Below are 25127 nucleotides of genomic sequence, written 5' to 3' on the forward strand. Positions count from 1 at the left end.
CATGGTTTTTAATCACATATAATGAAACAAAATTGCAAATGTACTGAGAGATGACATTCAACTGTAATAGGAAACACCGACAATCTGCTTGATATTAGGAAGGTGCTTATTCTTACACTGTAGGACTGGGTAAGTGCATTCACTGCACAATGCAGTGGAGAAGCAAACACCCATGTAGTTCTTTTTGACTGCACCACTGTAGTTGTCACGGTGGAATCAGAAACACATAGTCACTGGTACTGTTAATAAAACATGGTGTTTATTACATAAATAATACCTTGGATAAATTCAACCTAGAGATGAGGTGAGTCAGAGCATCAGAGAATATTCCCAACCTTAAGAGTCTAAATGGTTGCCTGGTGGACACATTAGAGTTTCTAGGAAAATCCAACTGCAGTGCATCTTTGAGTAGAACTTTTGAAGACAATTTGTGGAAAACTACATCTTTGAAAATATGGCAGCTGGGGCCATGCACAGTGGCTCACGCCTGTAATCTCAGCACTTTGGAAGGCCAAGGTGGGCAGATCATGAGGTCAGGAGTTTGAGACCAGCCTGGCCAACAATGATGAAACCCTGTCTCTACTAAAAATACAAAAAAAATTTAGCTGGGCTTGATGGTGGGCACCTATAATCCCAGCTACTTGGGAGGCTGGGGCAGGACAATTGCTTGAACCCAGAAGGCAGAGGTTGCAGTGAGCCAAGATCGTACCACTGCACTCCAGCCTGGGCGACAGAGCAAGACTCCATCTCGGAAAAAGAAAGTAAAGAAAGAAAAGAAAGGGAAAGGGAAAGAAAGAAGGAAGGAAGGAAGGAAAATATGGCAGTCAAGCAGTTAGTGGTGGTTCTAAGAATACTCTCAATTGGCAGAGCAAAGGATCAGGACAATGTGGTGGAAGCAGGTGTCCCTGAAGCTCCTATGCATCCATCTGTCTCCACATATGGTGGCTATAAAACCTGACTAATGCTTTCTTCACTTCTGCCTTCCATATCTCCTGCAAGTAGGCTATTGGTGAATTATACCGTGGAGCCATAAAAGGTTAGATTATAGAAAACATAGGTCACAACATAACCCATGTTAACACAATCCAGGACAGCCATTTCCAGCTATAGGTTATATGGTTCTATCTCAGATCTCTCTTATTAATGCAAAGTCTATTATTCAAATCACAGCCAGAAGGAATTACAAACAGCAAACAGAAGATGAAAATAATAATTCCAATGAGAGAGTATACTGTATGATAAACTTTGCAGACTCAAAAATTTATTATGATTATTTTTTAGCATAAAAAATAGAAAAAAGGGTACTCTGTCTTCCTCTAAAAAAGCCTCTTTTGGTCAGAAAGATGAAATACATATAATGATATCTAGTACCTGCCACATAAGGCCAGTAGGAAATCCTAAAAATTACCAAATTGTCATTTTTTGATGGCCCATTACAGCACAACTAAAAAATATATAAAAATCAAAACTGCTAGCTTATTATAAATACACTTCAATTCACTCATGAATCTAACAGACTTCAATATGGAAAGACAAAATTTCAGAAACTGATTTAATGAAAAAATACTATCAATTCAACTTGTGTACAACTGTATAAGAGCTTACAGAATTATCTCACCTCAGTGTTCTTTTGTGAAAGTAATAGAAATCCATAATTCAGAGATCCATTTTAAGAATCAGTAACTGATAATATGTTTTATCACATTTCTGACATGTTGTGAATTTTCTAGAACAATATACATGAATTAATTTGCATCAGGCTTTCCCATATTATCTACATTTATACAGTACCTCCCTAGTGGGAGTTTCAACATGAGATTGAAGTTTCACACATAAGGGAGTATCACATGAGCATTTGTTAAAATGGAAAACATTGCTATATCTCACTTTTATAGGATTTCTATCCAGTCTGCATTCTCACATATTAGTATGTGGGCCAACTGAAGGCTTTCTCACAATGTCTATATTTAAGAAGTCACTTTCCAGTGTGAGTTTGTTCATGGTTTCCAAGTAAACTAAGACAAATAAAGGTTTTTCCACATTTTTTACATTTATAGGGTTTTCCACATTCTTTACATTTTTAAGGTTATAAATTCTTTACATTTATAGGGCATATGAAAATTCTTTACACTTCATATGCCTTCTCATGGTCCTTAAAAGGTCATATGACCATTGAAGGTTTTCCCACACTGCCTACATTCGCAGGGTTTCCTGTCCAGTATGAATGCTTCCTCATATTCACATGTAAATAACTGAAGGTATTCCCATGTCTTATAGTCATAGGGTTTCTCTGAAATATGAATAATTTCATGTCTTCAAAAGGAAATGGGAGCCGGGTGTGGTGGCTCACACCTGTAATCCAACACTTTGGGAGGCCAAGGCAGGTGGATCATCTGAGGTCAGGAGTTCGAGACCAGCCTGGCCAACATGGTGAAACCCCATCTCTACTAAAAATACAAAAATTAAGTGGGCATGGTGGTTCACACCTGTTGTCCCAGCTACTCAGGAAGCTGAGGCAGGAGAATCGCTTGAACCCAGGAGACAGAGGTTGCAGTGAGCTGAGATCACTCTACTGCACTCCAGCCAGGGCAACAGAGTGAGAATTCAACTCAAAAAAAAAAAAAAAAAGGAAATAGGACAACTGAAAACTTTGCCATATTGCTTATATACATAGGGTTACTCTCCACTATGAACTCTTTCATGTATTCGAAAGGAACGGGAACACTTGAAGGCTTTACCACATTGTTGACATGCATAGGGTTTCTCTCCAGTGTGAGTTCTTTCATGGATTCGAAAGGAACGTGAGCAACTGAAGGCTTTGTCACATTGTTTACATTCATAGGGTTTCACTCCAGTGTGAGTCCTTTCATGCATTCGAACAGAACTAGAACAACTGAAGGCCTTACCACATTGTTTACACTCATAAGGTTTCTCTCCAGTGTGAGTCCTTTCATGTATTCGAATGGAACTGGAACAACTAAACGCCTTACCACACTGTTTACATTCATAGGGTTTCTCCCCAGTGTGAGTCCTTTCATGCATTCGAAAGGAACTGGAACAACTGAAGGCTTTACCACATTGTTTACATTCATAGGGTTTCTCTCCAGTGTGAGTCCTTTCATGCATCCGAAAGGAACTAGAAAAACTAAAGGCTTTACCACACTGTTTACATTCATAGGGTTTCTCTCCAGTGTGAATTCTTTCATGCATTCGAAAGGAACTGGAACAACTGAAGGCTTTACCACACTGTTTACATTCATAGGGTTTCTCTCCAGTGTGAGTCCTTTCATGTATTCGAACAGAACTGGAACAACTGAAGGCTTTACCACATTGTTTACATTCATGGGGTTTCTCTCCAGTGTGAGTTCTTTCATGCATTCGAAAGGAACTGGAACAACTGAAGGCTTTACCACACTGTTTACATTCATAGGGTTTCTCTCCAGTGTGAGTTCGTTCATGGATTTGAAAAGAACTAGGACAATCAAAGGCTTTCCCACATTCCTTGCATTTATAAGGTCCATTTCCAGTGTGCATTATCATATGTCTTCGATAGCTTGGAAGAGAAATGAATGCTTTCCCACATTCCTTACAATCATAGGGTTTCTCTCCTGTATGAATTCTTTCATGTTTTCTAAAGGAACTAGGAAAACTGAAGGCTTTGCCACATTTTTTACATTTATAGGGTTTTTCTCCAGTGTGAATCCTTTCATGACTTCGAAAGGATGTGGGACAACTAAGAGCTTTACCACATTGCTTACACTGATAGGGTTTTTCCCCAGTGTGAGTCCTTTCATGTATTTGAAAAGTTTGGTAATATCTGAAAGCTTTTCCACATTGTTTACATTCATAGGGTTTCTCTCCAGAGTGAGTTCTTTCATGATTTCGAAAAGAACTGGGATGACTGAACGTTTTCCCGCATTCTTTACATTTATAGGGTTTCTCCCCTGTGTGCATTCTCATGTGTCCTCGAAAGGTTGTGTGATAAATGAAGGCCTTCCCACATTCCTTACATTCATAAGGTTTCTCTCCAGTATGAGTTCTTTCATGTATTTGAAAGGAACTGGGCCAACTGAAAGCCTTACCACACTGTTTACATTTATAGGGTTTCTCTCCAGTGTGAGTTCTTTCATGTATTCGAAATGAACTTCGAAAGCTGAATCTTTTCCCACATTCCTTACATTCATATGATTTCTCTCCATATTTGTGATACTCATATGATCTATGTTCAGTATGAGATCTCATGTGCCTATTAAGAGATGAATGACACATATAGTCCTTTCCACACACACTACATTCATATGGTTTTACTCTAGTAAAAGTTTTCTTGTTTGGTTTAGGATTTGGAGTCTGACTGATGGTTTCTCCAAACTGACTACCTTCTTTCCTTTCACAGAGCCTCTCTACCATATGACTTCTGTGAGAAAAAAAAAAAAAACGCACAATTAGTGGCTTTTTAAAATTAATAATTTTATAATTATTGATTATTTCACAATCATTAGTAGGTAGTAGAATTACACTTTTGCCATTTTCAGGGAAAGTGTATGTCATGAATGCTCAGGAAGAGTACTTGACCGGAGCTATTATCAAAACAATAAAATTCATAACATAGAGTTTCTTTCTTTCTTTTTTTTTTTTTTTGAGACAGAGTCTTACTCTGTTGCCCAGGCTGCAGTGCAGTGGCACAATCTTGGCTCACTGCAACCTCCGTCTCCTGGGTTCAAGCAGTTCTCCTGCCTCAGCTTCATGAGTAGCTGGGATTACAGGTACCCACCACCACACCTGGCTAATTTTTGCATTTTTAGTAGAGGCAGGGTTTTGCCATGTTGGCCAGGCTGGCCTCAACCTCCACACCTCAGGTGATCTGCCCACCTTGGCCTCCCAAAGTGCTAGGATTACAGGCATGAGCCACCATGCCTGGCCAAAATTAGTAATATAGAGTTTCTTAATATTGTTTCCAGGTGAAATAGTTTTCAAATACTGAACATCTGTACCATTTTTAAGAAAACTTTCTTGGCAAAAATTTTCAAAAAATAAATAAATATGAAATGGGGCTTATTTGTTTCAATTATTCATTTTTTAAACCTAATGGCATGCTAAGATTCTCTCATAAGACAGTATTTTCTTTTGTAAGTACAACTCACCTTAGCTTTCTCCCCTGATTTTTGTGATCTTCAATGTTCTTCTCCTCCCAGTTTTCCCCTAAAATGCAGGCCCAGAAAAATCATTAAACCTATTCAAAATTACAGAACAATTATTAGATTCTAAATCTAGGATGAGCTGTTATCCTGTCTGATTTATTTACCAAAGTATTCCCTTTCAACATTCTAAACCTTGGAACCTTGCTGATGAGCAAGAAACACTTGTTCTCTAATTGACTAAGTGACGGAATAATTTCATTCTTACCTATAGAGGCCAAGTTAACAAAGGTTTCTTGCATCACATCTCTGTAGAGTTTCTTCTGAGAGGGACCCAGCAAAGCCCACTCCTCCTGGGTGAAGTTCACAGCCACATCCTCAAAGACCACTGAGTCCTGAAACATCCCACATGTATAGGGGAGGATGGGTGAGACTGACAGCACTGGGGATATATACTCAGTTCATTAAAAGTTCATATATAATTCCTTTTTCTCCATTTATCCTGTAACTTTGTCATCAGAACTCAAATCTTCGTCCACACTTACTTCTTCATAAATTTAACACCACCATGAATACTTGGAAATTATTTCTACATTTTTACTATGATCACTTCAAGTCTTATGCTCTCCAATGACAGGATACACAGCATCTTAGAGAAATGCTATACGATACTCTCCCTCTCCCTCTCCCTCTCCCCACGGTCTCCCTCTCCCCCTCTTTCCACGGTCTCCCTCTGATGCCGAGCCGAAGCTGGACTGTACTGCTGCCATCTCGGCACACTGCAACCTCCCTGCCTGATTCTCCTGCCTCAGCCTGCCGAGTGCCTGCGATTGCAGGCGCACGCGCCGCCACGCCTGACTGGTTTTCGTATTTTTTTGGTGGAGACAGGGTTTCGCTGTGTTGGCCAGGCTGGTCTCCAGCTCCTAACCGCGAGTGATCTGCCAGCCTCGGCCTCCCGAGGTGCCGTGATTGCAGACGGAGTCTCGTTCACTCAGTGCTCAATGGTGCCCAGGCTGGAGTGCAGTGGCATGATCTCGGCTCGCTACAACCTCCACCTCCCAGCAGCCTGCCTTGGCCTCCCAAAGTGCCGAGATTGCAGCCTCTGCCCGGCTGCCACCCCATCTGGGAAGTGAGGAGCGTCTCTGCCTGGCCGCCCATCGTCTGGGATGTGAGGAGCCCCTCTGCCTGGCTGCCCAGTCTGGGAAGTGAGGAGCGCCTCTTCCCGGCCGCCATCACATCTAGGAAGTGAGGAGCGTCTCTGCCCGGCGGCCCATCGTCTGAGAGGTGGGGAGCGCCTCTGCCCCGCCACCCCGCCTGGGATGTGAGGAGCGCCTCTGCCTGGCCGCGACCCCATCTGGGAGGTGAGGAGCGCCTCTGCCCGGCCGTGACCCCGTCTGAGAAGTGAGGAGCCCCTCCGCCCGGCAGCCACCCCATCTGGGAAGTGAGGAGCATCTCCGCCCGGCAGCCACCCCGTCCGGGAGGGAGATGGGGGTCAGCCCCCGCCCGGTCAGCCGCCCCGTCCGGGAGGGAGGTGGGGGGTCAGCCCCCGCCCGGCCAGCCGCCCCGTCCGGGAGGGAGGTGGGGGGTCAGCCCCCGCCCGGCCAGCCGCCCCGTCCGGGAGGGAGGTGGGGGGTCAGCCCCCGCCCGGCCAGCCGCCCCGTCCGGGAGGTGGGGGGCGCCTCTGCCTGGCCGCCCCTTCTGGGAAGTGAGGAGCCCCTCTGCCCGGCCACCACCCCGTCTGGGAGGTGTACCCAACAGCTCATTGAGAACAGGCCATAATGACAATGGCGGTTTTGTGGAATAGAAAAGGGGGAAAGGTGGGGAAAAGATTGAGAAATCGGATGGTTGCTGTGTCTGTGTAGAAAGAAGTAGACATGGGAGACTTTTCATTTTGTTCTGTACTAAGAAAAATTCTTCTGCCTTGGGATCCTGTTGATCTATGACCTTACCCCCAACCCTGTGCTCTCTGAAACATGTGCTGTGTCCACTCAGGGTTAAATGGATTAAGGGCGGTGCAAGATGTGCTTTGGTAAACAGATGCTTGAAGGCAGCATGTTCGTTAAGAGTCATCACCACTCCCTAATCTCAAGTACCCAGGGACACAAACACTGCGGAAGGCCGCAGGGTCCTCTGCCTAGGAAAACCAGAGACCTTTGTTCACTTGTTTATCTGCTGACCTTCCCTCCACTATTGTCCTATGACCCTGCCAAATCCCCCTCTGCGAGAAACACCCAAGAATGATCAAAAAAAAAAAAAAAAAAAAAGAAATGCTATACGATTGAAGCAAATATTTCCAGTTTAAGACCAACAATTCCTTGTAAGAAAAATATTTTTTATCTCCTGCTTTATCATGTACTATATCACTCAGCATCCCATGAAACACAGGGTCAAATCTGTACGAGATTTTTTTTTTTTTTTTTGAGACGGAGTCTTGCTCTGTCGCCCAGGCTAGAGTGCAGTGGCGCGATCTCGGCTCACTGCAAGCTCCGCCTCCCGGGTTCACGCCATTCTCCTGCCTCAGCCTCCTGAGTAGCTAGGACTACTGGCGCCCGCCACTATGCCCGGCTAATTTTTTGTATATTTAGTAGAGACGGGGTTTCACTATGTTAGCCAGGATGGTCTCGATCTCCTGACCTCGTGATCCGCCCACCTCGGCCTCCCAAAGTGCTTGGGATTACAGGCGTGAGCCACTGCGCCCAGCCACGAGATTTTAATGAATAAGTATATACTGAAGAACTGTACATTTTTTCTTCTATTCCCATGATTACACTGAAAAGCCAGAGGGCCCGTGCAACTTGCAACAACATCCTGCTGGCCATGTTGTACCAAAGTACTGCAGACCATTAGAATTAGTCAGATCCAACTGGTGGAGTGAAAATATTCTTTTAGTGAAATACTAATTTTAACTTGTTTGTGTAATATTTATCACAGACCCAGTGTTTCTTTTTTCTCCCTGTCCCATTTGATGGAGGCAGGAGGTTACTGGGATGTTAGAGCACAGGCAGGAGGAAAAAGGCATGGCAACTTAGATCATAAAAATTAAATCTTCACCAGGCGCGGTTGCTCACGCCTGTAATCCCAGCACTTTGGGAGGCTGAGAAGGGTGGATCACGAGGTCAGGAGATAGAGACCATCCTGGCTAACATGGTGAAACCCTGTCTCTACTAAAAATACAAAAAAATTAGCTGGGCGTGGTGGTGGGCGCCTGTAGACCCAGCTACTCGGGAGGCTGAGGCAGGAGAATGGCGTGAACCTGGGAGGCAGAGCTTGCAGTGAGCCGAGATCGCACCACTGCACTCCAGCCTGGGTGACAGAGCAAGACTCTGTCTCAAAAAAAAAAAAATTAAGTCTTCAAAAAATCCCCACACTCATGAGCCTCAGGGCTGCGACCACTGTTAGCACACATAGGATGGAGATGATAAGATGCCAGAACAGCTCTTTCCCTCAGAAACCTAACAGTGTACCCTGAGACTTAACGAATTTGAATAACAGGTTAACAATTTCAATTTGCAAGGGAGTTCACCCAAATCCACAATGGTTTCATACTGAATTTGCCCATGATTACAAAATTCAAAGGGTTCAGCAGTGCTGTCCTCCAAAAGGATATGAAATTCCCTTTCTCCAATTTCAGAAAGAAGTGATTCGCAAACAGCTACTCTAGAGGCTGGCCATCCTCCCAACGTCTCTCATTTTAGGCTCCCGTGAGGTACGTGGTGGCATGAGATCCCGACACCAAAGCATAGGAATCCCTCAGTGGCATAATTCCCCTAAATCTTGGCCTTTGAAAAAGATCATTAACCTACTGATGTCCATATGCAAAGGACAGAAAAAATGCTCCCAAACAGCAATCCTGATACTAGAATTTACCTATTTGGTAAAGTAACAGAAATATCCACACCTTTCTTGTTGTTGGGTCAAAGGAGTAAAATGAGCTGATCAGGTAAGTTCTAACTGTTCCTTGTACAGTGGTTCTATGGCACTTGTTCAAAGAAATTCCTACTACCTAGTGTGCAGAAGACTGTTAACATTAGTAAAATGTTAACCTAAGACTACTTATCTTTAAATGCCTGAGGGTATATATTCAATTCATAAAAAGTTCACATATGATTCTGTGGTCTCCAAACATTTGTTGTCCTTCACTGATATCTGGGAAGTGAGAATTTGGGAGGGACCCCGCCAACCTAAGTGATAAAGAGTGGCTTAGTGTGTGGCTGGGTGCAGTGGCTCACGCTGTAATCCCAGCACTTTGGGAGGCTGAGGTGGGTGGATCACAAGGTCAGGAGATCGAGACCATCCTGGCTAACACAGTGAAACCCCGTCTGTACTAAAAATACAAAAAATTAGCTGAGTGTGATGTCGGGAGCCTGTAGTCCCAGCTACTCGGGAGGCTGAGGCAGGAGAATGGCGTGAACCCGGGAGGCGGAGCTTGCAGTGAACCAAGATCATGCCACTGCACTCCAGCCTGGGCGACAGAGCGAGACTCCACCTCAAAAAAAAAAAAAAGAGTGGCTTAGCGTGCCTAAATGGTTTATGGAATCAATAGAGTATATATTGAACTCCTTTTTTCCTTCTTAGAGTCTGGACTTTTTCACATGCCAGGCAGAGGATGCCTACTTGATCCGCCCCCCAAAAGCACTGTGAGCACTGGGTCTCTAATGAGCTTCCCTAGCAGACAATATATCATATCACAACTTGTTGCTTGGGGAATTGAGCCCATTCCATGTGATTACATCAGGAAAGAACATTTAAAGGCTTGGTTGCATCTGCTTTCCTCCACACCAACTATGACTAAATAAGGCTAATAAAGGATATTTAATAATCCTAATTTTAAAAATGTTATTGGGTAATGTCAAAGCAGAATTAAATTAAGGTGAAAGTTGGTACATGTTCTTAGAACAAACTCAGTGTCAACAAGATGCCACCGCTCCCAAATGATATCTTTATAAAATTCTACAAATCCCTAAAATAGACTTATAAAATTCTTAAAATAGACTTATAAAATTCTACAAATCCCTAAAATAGTCAAGAAAAACTACTTTTCCAAACCTAAGAGGAACAATAAATGTCAAACAATGGGTAAAGTCTTTTGAAGAGCAACATAAATACTTGCCTAGTATGTATCAAGGATTTTCAAACTATTAACACTCCAAACAGCATGACACACAGAGAGCTAAATAGAACAAGGGAGGGGAAAAGTGTCTTCAATGGACTGGCATTTATAAGGAAAATTGATTAATGATAGAGCAAGCATTGTAGGGTAGTGGAAGAGATCACTAACACTTCAATACATGCAGAAGGGACACACTGTTGTCTAACTGGAAAAAGCATTGCATCAGCTCTTTTCCATAGACAATAATCAATTTAATGTAGATTTAAATGTGAATAATATAATTAAAACTGTTTCAAAAGTCACAGGCAAACTTTTTTAAATGCAAGAGTAGGGGGAATTTTCTCATGTAAGAGTAAGCCATAAAGGATGAGACTGAAAAGTTCAAATATACTAAAATCAAGAAAGTTAAAAGACAAATCACAAAGCAGGAAAAAAATATGTGACATACATGCAATATAAATGAACTAGTATGCAGAGTAAAAATAAATGAACAGTCAGGCATGATGGCTCACACTTGTAGTCCTAGCTACTCAGGAAGCTGAGGCAGGAGGATCATATGAACCCAGGAGTTAGAGGCTGCAGTAAGCTATCACATCAGCCTGGGTAACAGGGCAAGACTCTGTCAATAAATAAGTAATAAAATAGCCAAATAAATAAAAAGTGAACACATGATTTAAAAATGGGAACACAGGCCGGGCACGGTGGCTCACATCTGTAATCCCAACACTCTGGGAGGCCAAGGCGGGTGGATCACCTAAGGTCAGGAGTTCAAGACCAGTCTGGCCAACATGGTGAAACCCCATCTCTACTAAAAATACAAAAATTAACCAGGCGTGGTGGTGGGCACCTGTAATCCCAGCTACTTGGGAGGCTGAGGCAGGAGAACTGCTTGAACCCGGGAGGTGGAGGTTGCAGCGAGCCCAGATCGTGCCACTGCACTCCAGCCTCGGCGACAGAGCGAGACTCCGTCTCAAAAAAAAAAAAAAAAAAAAAAAGGAAAAATAATGAAAATATATTTAAGAGAGGATGACACACCATATATATGAAAAAAGGTCTGGCTGGGCACGGTGGCTCACACCTGTAATCCCAGAACTTTGGAAGGTCGAGGCGAGCAGATCACTTGAGGTTAGAAGTTTGAGACCAGCCTGGCCAACATGGCGAAACTCTGTCTCTACAAAAAATACAAAAATTAGCCAGGTGTGGTGGCACGGGCCTGTAATCCTGGCTACTCAGGTAGCCGAGACACGAGGATTGCTTGAGCATGGGAGGCGGAGGTTGCAGTGAGCCAAGATCGCGCCACTGCACTCCAGCCTGGGTGACAGAGTGAGACTCTGTCTCAAAAAAAAAAAAAAGGAAAAGGTACATCTCGCTCCTTCCTTGATACAGCCAAATGAAATACCAAATAGATCCAATTTCTTACATATTAGAAGGCCAAAAATCAGTCAATTAGCTACTCCCAAGTATTGATGACCACTGCCAATAAACAAATAGTTATGCATGAATGGAAGAAAGATCAACTGATACACTCCATTGCTATTTCCTGTAAATTTGAACTTGACCATAATCTATAGCACAGTGATTTTTCTCCAACATCCAGAGAAGTTATTGTGTATTTGTACTTAGACACAGATACCAAAACAATAGGATCAGTATTTTTCACAAGAGCAAAAAATGATCTGGAAAAAGCCCAAACACCACCATCAATGGATTGGATGATAAAACTGGATTCCCCCAGCCTGTCACTATCATGTGAAACACAGAGGCAAAACCACTCAAAAACCTTTTCATTGTTAATTCCACTAATACTCATGTATTTAAAGTTCAAATAAGGCTCAACTAAAAGAACATCACATAGTGAAATGGAAGATAAAGGTATAAAGAATAATCAAATAATCAAGACTGTGGCCATCTATGAAGCAGGATGGAGATAAGCCAGAAGAGAACATCAATAGACTAATTAATGACTGACCAAAGCTCACCTATAAATTTATATTTTTAAATCACTTATTGAGGCAATGATTGACATGAAAAAGTTGTACATATTTAATGTATACAACTCAATGAGTTTGGGGATAAGTATACACCTATGAAGCCCTCAGTATCATAAGGACATAGACATATTGATCACAAAAGTTTCTTTCCCCCTTCATTATTATTACTATTTGTGTGTCTATGTGTTAAGAATACAACATAATATCTATTTTAGAAATTTTAAGACTAGGCACAGTGGCTCACACCTATAACCCCAGCACTTTGGGAGGCCAAGGTGGGAGGATCACTTGATGCCAGGAATTCATGACCAGCCTAGGCAACATAGTGAGATCACATCTCTAGAAAAAAATGTAAAAATCTTAGGTGGGTGTGGTGGCATTTGCCTGTAGTCCCAGGTACTTAAGAGGCTGGGACAGGAGGATTGCTTGAGCCCAGGAGTTTGAGGCTGCAGTGAGCCACGATTGTGCCATTGCACTCCAGCCTGGATAATGGGGCACGATCCCATCTTAAAAATGAATACAAATTTTTAAACATTTTTAAAAGGAATGTTTAACTATCAAATCATTGTGTTGTTAGCTATAGGTACTATGCCATATAGTAGATCTTCAAAGCTCATTTATCTGCATAACTGAAGCTTTGTATTCTTCAGCTTCATCTCCCCATTTCCCCCTTCCCCTGCAAATTACCATTCTACTCTATGCTTCTATGAGTTTGATTATTTTAGATTACATATATAAGTGAGACTACAAAGAATGTGCCTTTCTGTTTGGCTTATTTCACTGAGCATAATGTCCCCTATGTCCATCCATGGTGTTGTCAATGGCAGGATTTCCTTTTTTTAAAGGCTAAATCATATTTTATTTTATGTATACATCACACATTCATCTGTTGACACATATTTAGGTTGTTTACATATCTTGGCTGTTGTGAACAATGATGCAATGAACATGGGAGTGCACATATCTCTTCAAGATGTTGATTTCAATTCCTTTAGATAAATATGGAGAAGCAGAGTGCTGGATCATATAGCAATTCCTTTTCTAATTTTCTGATAAACATCTATGCTATTATCCATAATGCCTGTATCAATTTAAATTTAAACTTCTACCAACAGTATACCAAGGTTCCCTTTTCTCTAAATCCTCACCAACACCTGTAAGACTATAAATATATGTCTTAGCAGAAACCTTGGATGTCAAGAGAGTGGGACAATACATTCAAAGTGTTAAGCTAATTAGCAACACAAAAAGATATGAAAGTATAAAACTCATGGGTAAAGGCAAAAGTATAGTCAAATCCAGAATATTCTAATACATAATGGTGGTACAAACATCACTTTCAACTCTAGTATAAAAGCTAAAAGATGAAAGTATTTAAAGTGACTATAGCTACCATAACTTGTAAAATGGACACTGAATATTAAAAAGATGTAAATCCTGGCCAGGCACAGTGGCTAACACCTGTAATCCCAGCACTTTGGGAGGCTGAGGCAGGCAGATCACCTGAGGTCGGGAGTTGGACACCAGCCTGTCCAAAGTGACAAAACCCTGTTTCTACTAAAAATACAAAAATTAGCCAGGTGTGGTGGTGCACGCTTGTAGTCCCACCTACTCAGGAGGCTGAAGTGGGAGGAGTGCTTGAGCCCAGGAGGTTGAGGCTGCAGTGAGCCAAGATTGCACTACCGCACTCTGGCCTGGGCAAGAGGGAGAACTTGCCTCAAAAAAAAAAAAGTAAATTTATAGGATACCTAAAAGTTAATGAAGAAGAAAATCTAGGTGACCCTGGGTTTGGTGATAAATTTTTAGATATAAGCAAAATCCATACAAAATAAATCAGTAAGTTTGACTTCATTAAAATGAAAAAGCTCCTTCTCTATGAAAGCTCTGTGTTAAGAGAATGAAAAAGACTCCAGAGCCTTTTGCGGTAGAGGGACCCATTTAAGGTGGGCCAATTTGCAATTAACAGCATAAAATGGTTAAGTAAAATTTATAAACAAGGAATATGTTGCCTCCAGAACATCAAAAGAACCTAGAAGATGCTGTGGGTAGTCAGAGGGACAATAGCTATTTCATAGTAGTGTCACGGATGGAGCGGCCCTCCTTTTACCAAATGGTTTTTAGGAACTTAACCAAAACATAAAGTTCTCTTATTTTATATATGGGGCAATGGACTTTTTGTAAGCTCTATTTTTTTTTCAGTATTTATGTGTCCTGAATGAATGCCAAAACAATGTCCTCAGACAAGGCTGTCATTAATGTAATGTCATACCTGTGTTCTAGAGAAAGGTGGATGCAGTTCAGATTTTGCCTGCAAAGACTGTGCAATGGCAAGGCTGTTGAGGTTCCCTTGGGAAACTAGGTAAAGGTATATAATTAGCCTGTGAGATGGTGAAATCTGTGAGATCAGCTGGATGGTGTCAGTAATTTCCATGTTGGATATTGGTATAGGGGCTTAATGGGTGGGACCACAGCATTAAGGTTGTGGTAATCCATTGCGGGTTGCCATTCATTCTCTCCAAGTTTAAGAAAGGCCAAACTGTACTTTTAAAACGAGAAGCACGGGGAATAATCACTTCCTCACTAAACAGGTTTTACATAATACTTTTCAACCCTTCAAGGCCCTGTTCAATTTATATTGAGCCATCGTAACTAATTTAACTGGGGAGTAAGTTCCACAGGGTCTCATTCTGTCAAGCCAGTTTGTAAGTGCCAAAGATTTAATTTAAATTTCACTTATGACTCCCTGGTTTAGAGTTTACCTGTTCATTCTGGCGTATTTTAGGACACTGGGTGCCATGAACATGGGGAATTTAGGCACAGTTATGATGGCTAAGATGAGACATACTTATTTGTCTTCTATTTTATATTCAATAACTCCCTTAAGATTATCAGGGGATACCTTGCTTAAATTTTAGTGGGTCTCCCAGGTATAACCATAATTTGAGCCCTTGTATTGGCTAATCCTATAGTGTGTTAATTAATACATTACATAAGATGTTAAAATTAATACAGAACCTATGATATAGAGGCTCTTTTATCTTTTTTGTCGTCTAAATTCCTTTAGTCTATTTGGAATTTCCAATTGGGTCAAATTGTGGACCTCTTTTTCAGCATTTTTTTCTTTTGTTCCTTTCCTTCCTAACATGTTTGTTTTGTTTTTGTTTTTGTCCCTGGATATATTTTGACAGCAAAATCCTCTCTACAGGGGAGGGGTGTTCTTTTCCCTCCAGAGAGCCACAAATCACTATTATCAGGCTTAGGGGCCTGTCCCTCATGGTTGCTTTATAAAGTTTAAGCACCTGGGCCTTAAGCTGGCTTTGAATGAACCCTTTGCAATGCTGCAGAGGAACCATGAGTGTGCCCTATAATCCTGAGGGTCAGCATCCTTGCTGCAATAGAGCAACAGCAGCAACACTTAAGGGTCCTTGGGAGCCCTGTGCTATTAGGAGTGTGGACTCGGCCCACCATCTAACAGCTGCCTTTCCCCCTCTCTTTTGTCTCTTTTTCAAAAATGACTGCTCTGGCAGGTAGTCTTTCCCATGAGCACCTTGTATGCCAGGTCAGCAGCAGTCACAGCTTCACTCTAAAACACACAGATAAGTCCAGGCCAAGAAACACTACCCAGGACCACTTTAAGGAGTATCAAATCTCATATTCCTCTTCATAAAAGCCAAGGAATTATCAAAACTGCCAACTCCAGTTGGCTAAACATAGAACCCAGACTTGGCAGGGCTCAACATGCAGCACAGAGTAGCACAACTCAAAGTAGTAGCTTCCCAGAAAGCAGCAGCTGAAAGTGCATGCTGGCCATCAGGCAACAGAGCAGGTAGCAATTCAGTGCAAGAGAAGACAGACCCATGGGGTGACAGTCAATGTCTGAACACCATGCTCATGGTAACAATTCCTGTGTCGTTCCAATGCTGACACTAATAACAGCGTGGAGAACAGACACCAAAAGGTATGAAAAGACTCACTACTGTGATCATTGAGGTCTTGGGGAAAGCAGGGCAGGCTGCTCAAGCAGGTGTGACATAGCTTCAGAGAGCAAAGAAAGCCTCCTGGCCCGGGTTTTTATTGTAGTTTGGGGGTGGGGCTACAAGAGAGTACCTGCTCAAGGGCAGGAGCTTCTGTGGTTTGAATTTCCTGCTCCCAGACTTTTTCAGCTTGCCCAGGTGTGCAGCACGAGGAGAAGAGAGAAGGGTGACGCTTATGATGTGCACAGCCAAAATCAAAACATGCAGAGTCCAACTACTCATTACAGAACCAACACGAGTATGAAAAACATGCATTTGCAATTGCTTATTTTTATAAAAAGAAACACTGACAGTATGCTTAAGAAATTATTAAAAGGCCAGGCACAGTGGTTTATACCTATAACACCAGGGCTTTGACAGGCTGAGGCAGGAGGATTGGCTGAGCCCAGGAGTTCAAGACTAGCCTGAGCAACATAGTAAGACTCCATCACTACAAAAAATTTAAAAATTAGCTGGGAGTGGCAGCACACACCTATAGTCCCAGCTACTGAAGAGGCTGAGGTGGGAAGATCACTTGAGCCCAGGAGGTTGAGGCTGCAATGAGCTATCATCATGTCATTGTACTCCAGCCTGGGCAACAGAACAAGACCCCATCTCAAAAAAAAATAAAAAATTATCAAAAGTGGGTATTTGCGGGGTGGCTAGAGCAAGTGCCCTGGCTGGAGTGGACCAGAATATGCTGGCAGTGAGTCTTTTCAAGTTAGACTCAACTATTGTGGATTTTTTTCTAACTTCCACATGCATGATTTCTTTAAAATAAACAGCTAAATTTAAATAAGCCATATTTTACTACTTAATAATCTTCATTTTTAATCAACTTACTTTTGCTTTTTAAATTTTGATTTAAAATTTTCTACGTATGAAACAATTCTAAGACTTAATCCAGGCCGGGTGCGATGGCTCACGCCTGTAATCCTAGCACTTTGGGAGACCAAGGCAGGTGGATCGCGAGATCAGGAAATCGAGACCATCCTGGCCAACATGGTGAAACCTCGTCTCTACTAAAATACAAAAAAATTAGCCGGGCGTGGTGGTGCACGCCTGTAGTCCCAGCTACTCGCGAGGCTGAGGCAGGGGAATTGCTTGAACCTGGGAGTAGGAGACTGCAGTGAGCTGAGATTGTGCCACTGCACCCCAGCCTGGCGACAGAGTGAGACTCCGTCTCAAAAAAAAAAGACTGAATCCAGCTGGGTGTGGTGGCTCATACTAGGGAATTTTGGTAAGCCAAGTTGAGAGGATTGCTTGAAGCCAGGAGTTCAAGACCAATCTGGTCAAGAGAGTGAGACCCTGTCTCTACAAAAAAGAATATATATATATAATTAGGTGGGCATGGTGGCTCATGTCTGTAATTCTAGTTACTTGGGAGGCAGAGGTGAAAGGAGTTCAGGGCTGTAGTGAGTTATGATTGTGCCACTGTACTCTAACTAGGACAACAGAGCGAGACCCTGTTTAAAAAAAAAAAAAAAAAACTTAATATTTTAAGCACTGACAATTACAAAAGTGAAAAACTTTCAAATCTCTTTCTAACTATAATGACAAGGTGCATTATTATGTGTCCTACCATCTCACACTGGGAGGTGCTATTGGGAAGGAGTAGCATATTATAATGCATTAGCGTTTTATCTTAAGTATGTTAGGATTTTCAAATATATATATAAGCTTTGAGTAGTTATTCTACCAAATAAAGAAGTTCAGGCCAGGTGCAGTGGCTCACGCCTGTAATCCCAGCACTTTGGGAGGCCGAGGCGGGTGGATCATGAGGTCAGGAGATCAAGACCATCCTCGCTAACATGGTGAAACCCCGTCTCTACTAAAAATACAAAAAATTATCCGGGCGTGGTGGCGAGCGCCTGTAGTCCCAGCTCCTCAGGAGGCTGAGGCAGGAGAATGGCGTGAACCTGGGAGGCAGAGCTTGCAGTGAGCCGAGATCGCGCCACTGCACTCTAGCCTGGGCGACAGAGCAAGACTCCGTCTCAAAAAAAAAAAAAAAAAAGTTCAATTGCATTTTCCTTTCAGTTCCAGTGGAAATTCATTTGCAATAGGAATCATATGGACTTTGAGGTTTTTTTGTTTTTGTTTTTGTTTCTTGAGACAGGGTTTTAATCTGTCGCCCAGGATGAATGAAGCACACTGACTCAATTTTGGCTCACTGCCACCTCTGCCTCCCAGGCTCAAGGGATCCTCCCATCTCAGCCTCCTGAGTAGCTGGGACTACACCCAGCTAAAATTACCACACTTGGCTAATTTTTTTTTTTTTTTTTTGTAAAGACAAGGTTTCGCCATGTTGCCCACGCTGTTCTCAAACTCCTGGGCTCAAGCAATCCACCTGCCTCAGCCTCCCAAAGTGCTGGGATTACAGGCATGAGCCACGATGCCTGGCCTCTTTTAAATTTCCAAGTACTCTATGACATGCACATACAAAAACCGATCTAAAAATGAAAAATGTACCTGAGAATGTAAATACATTCATCTCTTATCTTGAGGTTCTCTTGCCTAAAAGAAACAAATATTCTGTTTGGTTCCAGAGTTTTCTTTCTTTTTTTTTTGTTTTGAGATGGAGTCCTGCTGTGTTGCCCAGGCTGGAGTGCAGTGCACAATCTCGGTTCACTGCAACCTCCCCCGCAACCCGGGGTTCAAGCGATTCTCCTGCCTCAGCCTCCCGAGTAGCTGGGATTACAGGCACCCACCAAAAATTACATGTCTGGTTAATTTTTATATTTTTAGTAGAGACAGGGTTTCACCAAGTTGGCCAGGCTGGTCTCGAACTTCTGACCTCAAGTGATCCTTCTGCCTCGGCCTCCCAAAGCGCTGAAATTACAGGCGTGAGCCACCACACCCGGCCTGGTTTCAGAATTTTCTTGCCTTAGTTGCATCATACCTTTCAATCGACTTACATTTTCAAACCCAAGAAACAAAATTTAACACACTCACATATGGAATAACATTAAAAAGTGTTAACAGAAACTAGAATCCAGCTGCTGTAATAGTCAGCAAATAAAGGAATCCAAAGGGAAAAAAAAACACCAGCCTGGACACAGTGAGGATCTACAAAAAATTTACAAATTCAGGTGTGACAGTGCACACCTGTAGTCCTAGGTACTTGGGAAGCTGAGGTGGGAGGATCATTTGAGCCAAGAAAGGTGTTCGAGGTTACAGTTAGCTATGATCACACCACTGCACTCTAGTCTGGGTGACAGAGTGAGACATTGACTTAAAAAAAAAAAGGGGGAAGGAAGGAAGGGGAAAGAAAGAAAGGAGGAAGGAAAGGAAGAAGGAAAGGAAAGGAAGAAGGAAAGGAAAGGGAAAGGAAAGCCAAGCCACATCTGTAATCCCAGCACTTTGAGAGGCCAAGGTGGGAGGACTGTTTGAGGCCAGCAGTTTGAGACCAGCCTGGCCAACAAAGTGAGAACCCACCTCTAAAATACACACACACACACACACACACACACACACACACACACACGCTCCCTCTCCCTCTCTCTCTCAAGTCAGCTCAGACTGGCAGACTGCTTCTCCACAATTCAGAAGGAAAACCCACACTCAGAAAGCTAAACACATACACAAGCTTGGGGCCCACATTCTTGCTGTTGGGCAACAACCCTTAGAGTGAGACAGTCCCTGGTGACAGAGGGCAGGGGCACCTGAGGAGCCAAAGGAATGAACTCAGCGAGCTCCACACATTCCCTCACCCCTGGTGACAGGGAAATCGCCCCTTCAATTGTCGTAAGTGAGGAAACTCTCAACTGGACAGAGATTAAGGTTCTGACCCAAATGAACTCCCCAGTTCATTCATCCTGTGTCCAGGAGAGAGATCTCCTGGCCTTTACAGACTTTCTCACTATAGAAAAATTACACTGAGTGCACCTACACAACAGATGCAAAACTCAAACCTAATGTCTAAAAATAGGCCCAAGGAAACCACAGTTATGCCCTCAGGAAGGGCATCACTGGATTCAGCCAATCCCCCAACGTGCATTCAGATCCCCAGCTTTCCAGTGCTCAGCAGCTTCTCTCAGTACAAAGGGCTCCTTCCACAGTAGGTATGAGCAGGTAGGACACCTGCAGGGGAGGCTCCCTAGGAAGAAACAACTGGGCCTTCGATTACATCCCTTGGCAGACCCAAGGGTTGGTCTTAGAGCTTGGAGTCACTGACCTGAGTCCTCTTTGCTCTCCAGTCAAGTGACCTGGACCACTACTGATATTTACATGAGACAAACCCTGTGTTTGAAGAAATCAAAGGGGAGGCTGAGGCAGGTGGATAACCTGAGCCCAGAATGGAATTCCATTTGAAATCACCGAAAAGGAAAGAACAGACCTGAGGAACTTGCTATACATTCTCAGAAGAAAAAAAGAGAAACAAAATTTTTTAATAAATGCAATATCATACTGGGATATTTCATTATTATTATTTTCTGTTTTTGAGACAAGGTGTGAGACCTTGCTCAGCCTGGAGTGCAGTGGCATGATCAAGGCTCAAAGCAGCCTCAACTTCCCGGGCTCAAGCAATCCTCCCGCCTCGGCCTCCCAAGTAGCTGGGACTACAAGTGCAGGCCATTACGCCCAGCTAATTTTTTTTTTATTATTTCTAGTAGAGATGAGGTCTCTCTATGTCACCTAGGCTGGTCTTGAACTCCTGAGCTCAAGCGATCCTCCTGACTCAGCCTCCCAAAGTGCTGAGATTACAGGCGTGAGCCAACGCTCCTAGCTTGATATTTTATTATTTTCTGAAACCCATCTCTTTCTTGCCTCTTTGGAAATATTTTACATCCACTCTAAAGGTTTATTTTATTTTATTTTTTTATTTTTTTGAGACAGAGTCTCACTCTGTCGCCGAGGTTGTAGTGCAGTGGCGCAATCTCATCTCAACTGCAACCTCTGCCTCCCGGGTTCAAGTGATTCTCCTGCCTCAGCCTCCTGAGTAGCCGTGATTACAGACGTGCACCACCACGCCCGGCTAATTTTTTGTATTTTTAGTAGAGACGGGGTTTCGCCATGTTGGCTAGGCTGTAGGTCTCCTAATTACGTATATTTTACATTTTTTGAGAATCAATTAAGTGAGTAAATCTTTTCAAGGTGATAAGCCCAGGGAGGGGAAGTGCTGCGCTGGAAAGGACAGATCTCCCAGAAAAGTTTCCAAAAAGGAGACTCAACCCAAAGGAGTTCCCATAGGATGTCAGGTCCCAGGAGAGATACTGGCAAGAGAGGCACAAGCATTTTACACGAGGTAGCTTCAAGTCCTTCTCCTGTTTTCCTCTCATATAAATACCCAAAAGCATACGTTAAATCTTTTTTAAAAACCATCCATTCCTCTGTACAAAAAGGATAATTAAAATACTGCGTCTGGTTGAAATAACGACGTTGTGAACTGGAGAGAAGACACTGGCATTTGAAAGAGATCTAGAAATTTAGGGATTTAATCCCAGCTCTGGGAAGAGCCAGGCTGGAGGACACGGTCGTGGGTTTGAGATCTGGCTTCCCATACACTTGGAAACCTTGAGAAACGAGGCCTCCCTTGGGAAGAACAGAGGGACTGAGGACCCCACACAACACTGCTCCTCCCACGCACGAACCCCACGACCGAGACGGGATTCCCCCCATGACCCTCCCGTGCCCCAGCACAATCTGGGGAGACGCGAGGCTGCGGGCTCGGAGCTGCCCAGAGAGGGCTCCGGGACTGGGGCCGCAGTCGCCGCGCAGGGACTTGACAAGACGCCCGGGGTCCCGGCTGCCGGCCCAGCCCCATCCTGCGGCCAAAGAGACCGAGGGCCGAGCTGCGCCAGGAGGACTCGGGTCCACAGACCCGGGAGACAACGGCGGGGAGGCCTGGGTCCCACCACAGCCAGATCCGGCCGGTTTCAACCCGCCCCTCTCTCCCATCTCAAGACCCCCAGCCCCGCACACTTACCATTTCCCAGACTCTGGGATGTCCTGGTGTCCTGTTTACCTCTCCCGCGGCCAGCACAGGTCCTACCTCCACCTGAGGCCCTTCCTCCACCTGAGGCCCTTCTGGGGTGAGGAGACCCCAAAGCGGAGCGCCGCGGCTGGTAGCCACGCCCTCGCCGTTTGCGCAGCGCCCCTCCGCCCGCCTTCCCGGCGGCGCCCCTGATTGGACATTGCACTCTTGGACCCGCCTTCGTTGCCTGAGTGACAGCTAGTGGGGAAGTCGCGTCTCTAAGCAACCTGCATTCGTCCGGGGTCAGGAATCTGTTCCCCTGCCACGGATATTTGCGTCTAAGCAGAATTTGTTAACGTACCCGGGGTCGGGCACTGGTGTCTTCCTGCAGCTCCTTCTGAGCGCGGAGACACAAGCGTGCACAGCGCAGGAAATTCCAGGCTCAGTTTCCAGATAAAGGCTCTTTGTCCACAGCGAAAAAGGGCGCCCGGGCCATGCCAGACTAGAACGGAAGGGTCAGACGCTCCCAGACTTAGCATAAGGCTGCGAGGCCATTCATGGATTTCTGACTCTTGTTTACAAATACAGACACTTAGAGTGACAGAGTGACCTCATCATACCTAACAAAGAGTGACTACGTTTTAATCTTTGACAACTGACAGGGTTTAGGCCGTCACCCATCCCTTCCCTCCCCCCACACTTTGCTCTAGTGGGAAGTTTGGACCCCACAGCCCTAGTCTGAGAGAAGGAGTTCCTTTTTTTTTTTCCAGTAGAGATGGCGGTGGTGGGGTGGTCTCACTATGTTGCACAGGCTAGTCTCGAACTCCTGGGCTCAGGTGATCCTCCTTGGCTTCCCAAAGTGTTGGGATTACAGGCATGAACCACCGTGCCCAGTGAGGAATTATTTTCAGTCAAACCCAAAGCCATGAGATGTGTTCAGTAAAACTGAACACTGGAAGGATATTTATTTCGGACCAGTTTTTGACTATGTCCCTAGAGAACTTTTGTGGATCCTTTATGTTTGTTTGGTTTGTGGTTTTTGTTTTTGAGACAGGGCCCTTCTTTGTCCCTCAGGCTGGAATGCAGTGGTGCAATCAGAGCCCCCTGCAGCCTCGACCTTCTGGGCTCAAGCAATCCTCCCACCTCAGCCACCTGAGTAGCTGGAACCTCAGGCACGTGCCACCATGCTTGACTAATTTCTTTCTTTCTTTTTATTTTTATTTTGTAGAAACAGGATCTCACTATCTTACCCAGGCTGATCTTGAACTCTTGGGCTCAAGTGATCTGCTGGCCTTAGCCTCCCAAAGTGTTAGGATTACAGGCATGAGCCACTGCACCCAGCCCCTAGAGAACTTTGAAATGTAAATGGCTATGATATCGATAAGGCAATTAATTCCATTTTGACTGAGATTATTTAAAAAACCACAAAAGATTATATAAATTTGGCATGTACTAGGAAACTCAATATACTTAAGATATTGGATCAAACCTACTAATGGGCAGGGCATGATGGCTCACACCTGTAGTTCCAGCACTTTAGGAAACTTAGGTGGGAGGGCTGCTTGAGCCCAGGAGTTTGAGATCAGCCTGGGCAACATAGTGAGGCCCCCCTTCCCCCATCTCTAAGAAAATTTTTTAAAAATTAGCAGGGCATGGTGGTGCACACCTGTAGTCCCAGCTACTGGGGATGCTGAGGCTCGAGGATTGTTTGAACCCAGGAGGTCAAGGCTACAGTCAACTGTGATCCTGCATTCCAGCCTGGGTGACAGAGTGAGACCCTGTCACAAGGAAGGAAGGAAGGGAGGGAGGGAGGGAGGGAAGGAAGGAAGGGAGGGAGGGAGGGAGGGAGGGAAGGAAGGAAGGAAGGAAGGAAGGAAGGAAGGAAGGAAGGAAGGAGGGAAGGAAGGAGGGAAGGAAGGAAGGAAGGAAGGAAAAAAAAAGGAAACCCCTGTAGCCTTTGGCTGTCACTGTCCTATCTTTCCATCTTCCTCCTCCAAGCCTCTGTCCTAAGCAACCATTAATTTACTTTCAGTTGCTATATAGCTTTCCCATTGTAGACTTGGAATGGAATCATATACTATGTGTTCTTTGTGAGATTAACTTCATTCACTTAGCATAACTGTTTCAAGGGACATTTACATTGAAGTTTGTATCAATACTTCATTTGTTGTTTACAGTAAAACAATATTTCATTGTACCAATATAGCCCATTTTGTTTATCCATTCATCCATTAATAGGCATTTGGTTTGTATCCACCTTTTAGTTGTTATTAATAAGGTTGCTATAAACATCCATGTACAAGTTTTTCTGTAGACATAGGATTTCATTTCTCTTGGGAATACACTTAGGAATGGAATCGATGGGTTACATGGTAATTCTATCTTTAATCTTTGAAGAGCTGCCAGACTCTTCTCCTCTCCTTTGGGAAATTCTATTACACACATATTGGTCAACTAAATAGTGTCCTGCATATTTCTCAGGCTCTGTTCATTTTTCTGTTTTCTGTTTTTGTTTTTTTAAGATGTAATCTTGTTATGTTACCCAGGCTGGACTGCTTCAGCCTCCCAAGTAAGTGGGACTACAGGTGTGCACTAGCATGCCCAGCTTAAAGAAATAATTTCTATTTTGATATGACACCTGCAGATCCCTCTCCCTCCCCCAAAAAATCTTTTTTTTTTTTTTTTTTTTTTTTGAGACGGAGTTTCACTCTTGTTGCCTAGGCTGGAGTGCAGTGGCACAGTCTCGGCTCACTGCAACCTCCGCCTCCCAGGTACAAGTGATTCTCCTGGCTCAGCTTCCCGAGTAGCTGGGATTACAGGCACCTGCCACCATGCCCAGCTAATTTTTTTGTATTCTTTATAGAGACAGGGTTTCACCATGTTGGCCAGGCTGGACTTGAACTCCTGACCTCAGGTGATCCGCCTGCCTCGGCCTCCCAAAGTGCTGGGATTACAGGCCTGGGC

General features: G+C 43.8%; 1 protein-coding gene across 2 annotated transcripts in view; it reads right to left on the bottom strand.

Annotated features, from left to right (window-relative positions):
- Positions 1-237: 237 nt before the first annotated feature.
- ZNF709 (zinc finger protein 709) overlaps positions 238-25127 on the bottom strand; it is a 50773-nt gene continuing 25883 nt past the window's right edge. The window contains exons 1-4 of one of the 2 annotated variants that reach the window (XM_524120.8): positions 22176-22406; positions 5404-5530; positions 5142-5199; positions 238-4414 (exon numbers count right to left, since the gene is read on the bottom strand). In XM_524120.8, the coding sequence (XP_524120.3) occupies positions 2677-4414; positions 5142-5199; positions 5404-5530; positions 22176-22178 (1926 nt within the window). In that variant the 5' untranslated portion in view covers positions 22179-22406 and the 3' untranslated portion in view covers positions 238-2676. Of the gene's footprint in view, positions 4415-5141; positions 5200-5403; positions 5531-22175; positions 22407-25127 lie in introns of those variants that run through there. The other variant, XM_016935167.4, reaches the window with a different exon arrangement.

Source organism: Pan troglodytes, chromosome 20 (assembly GCF_028858775.2).
Source record: "Pan troglodytes isolate AG18354 chromosome 20, NHGRI_mPanTro3-v2.0_pri, whole genome shotgun sequence".
NCBI lineage: Eukaryota > Metazoa > Chordata > Mammalia > Primates > Hominidae > Pan > Pan troglodytes.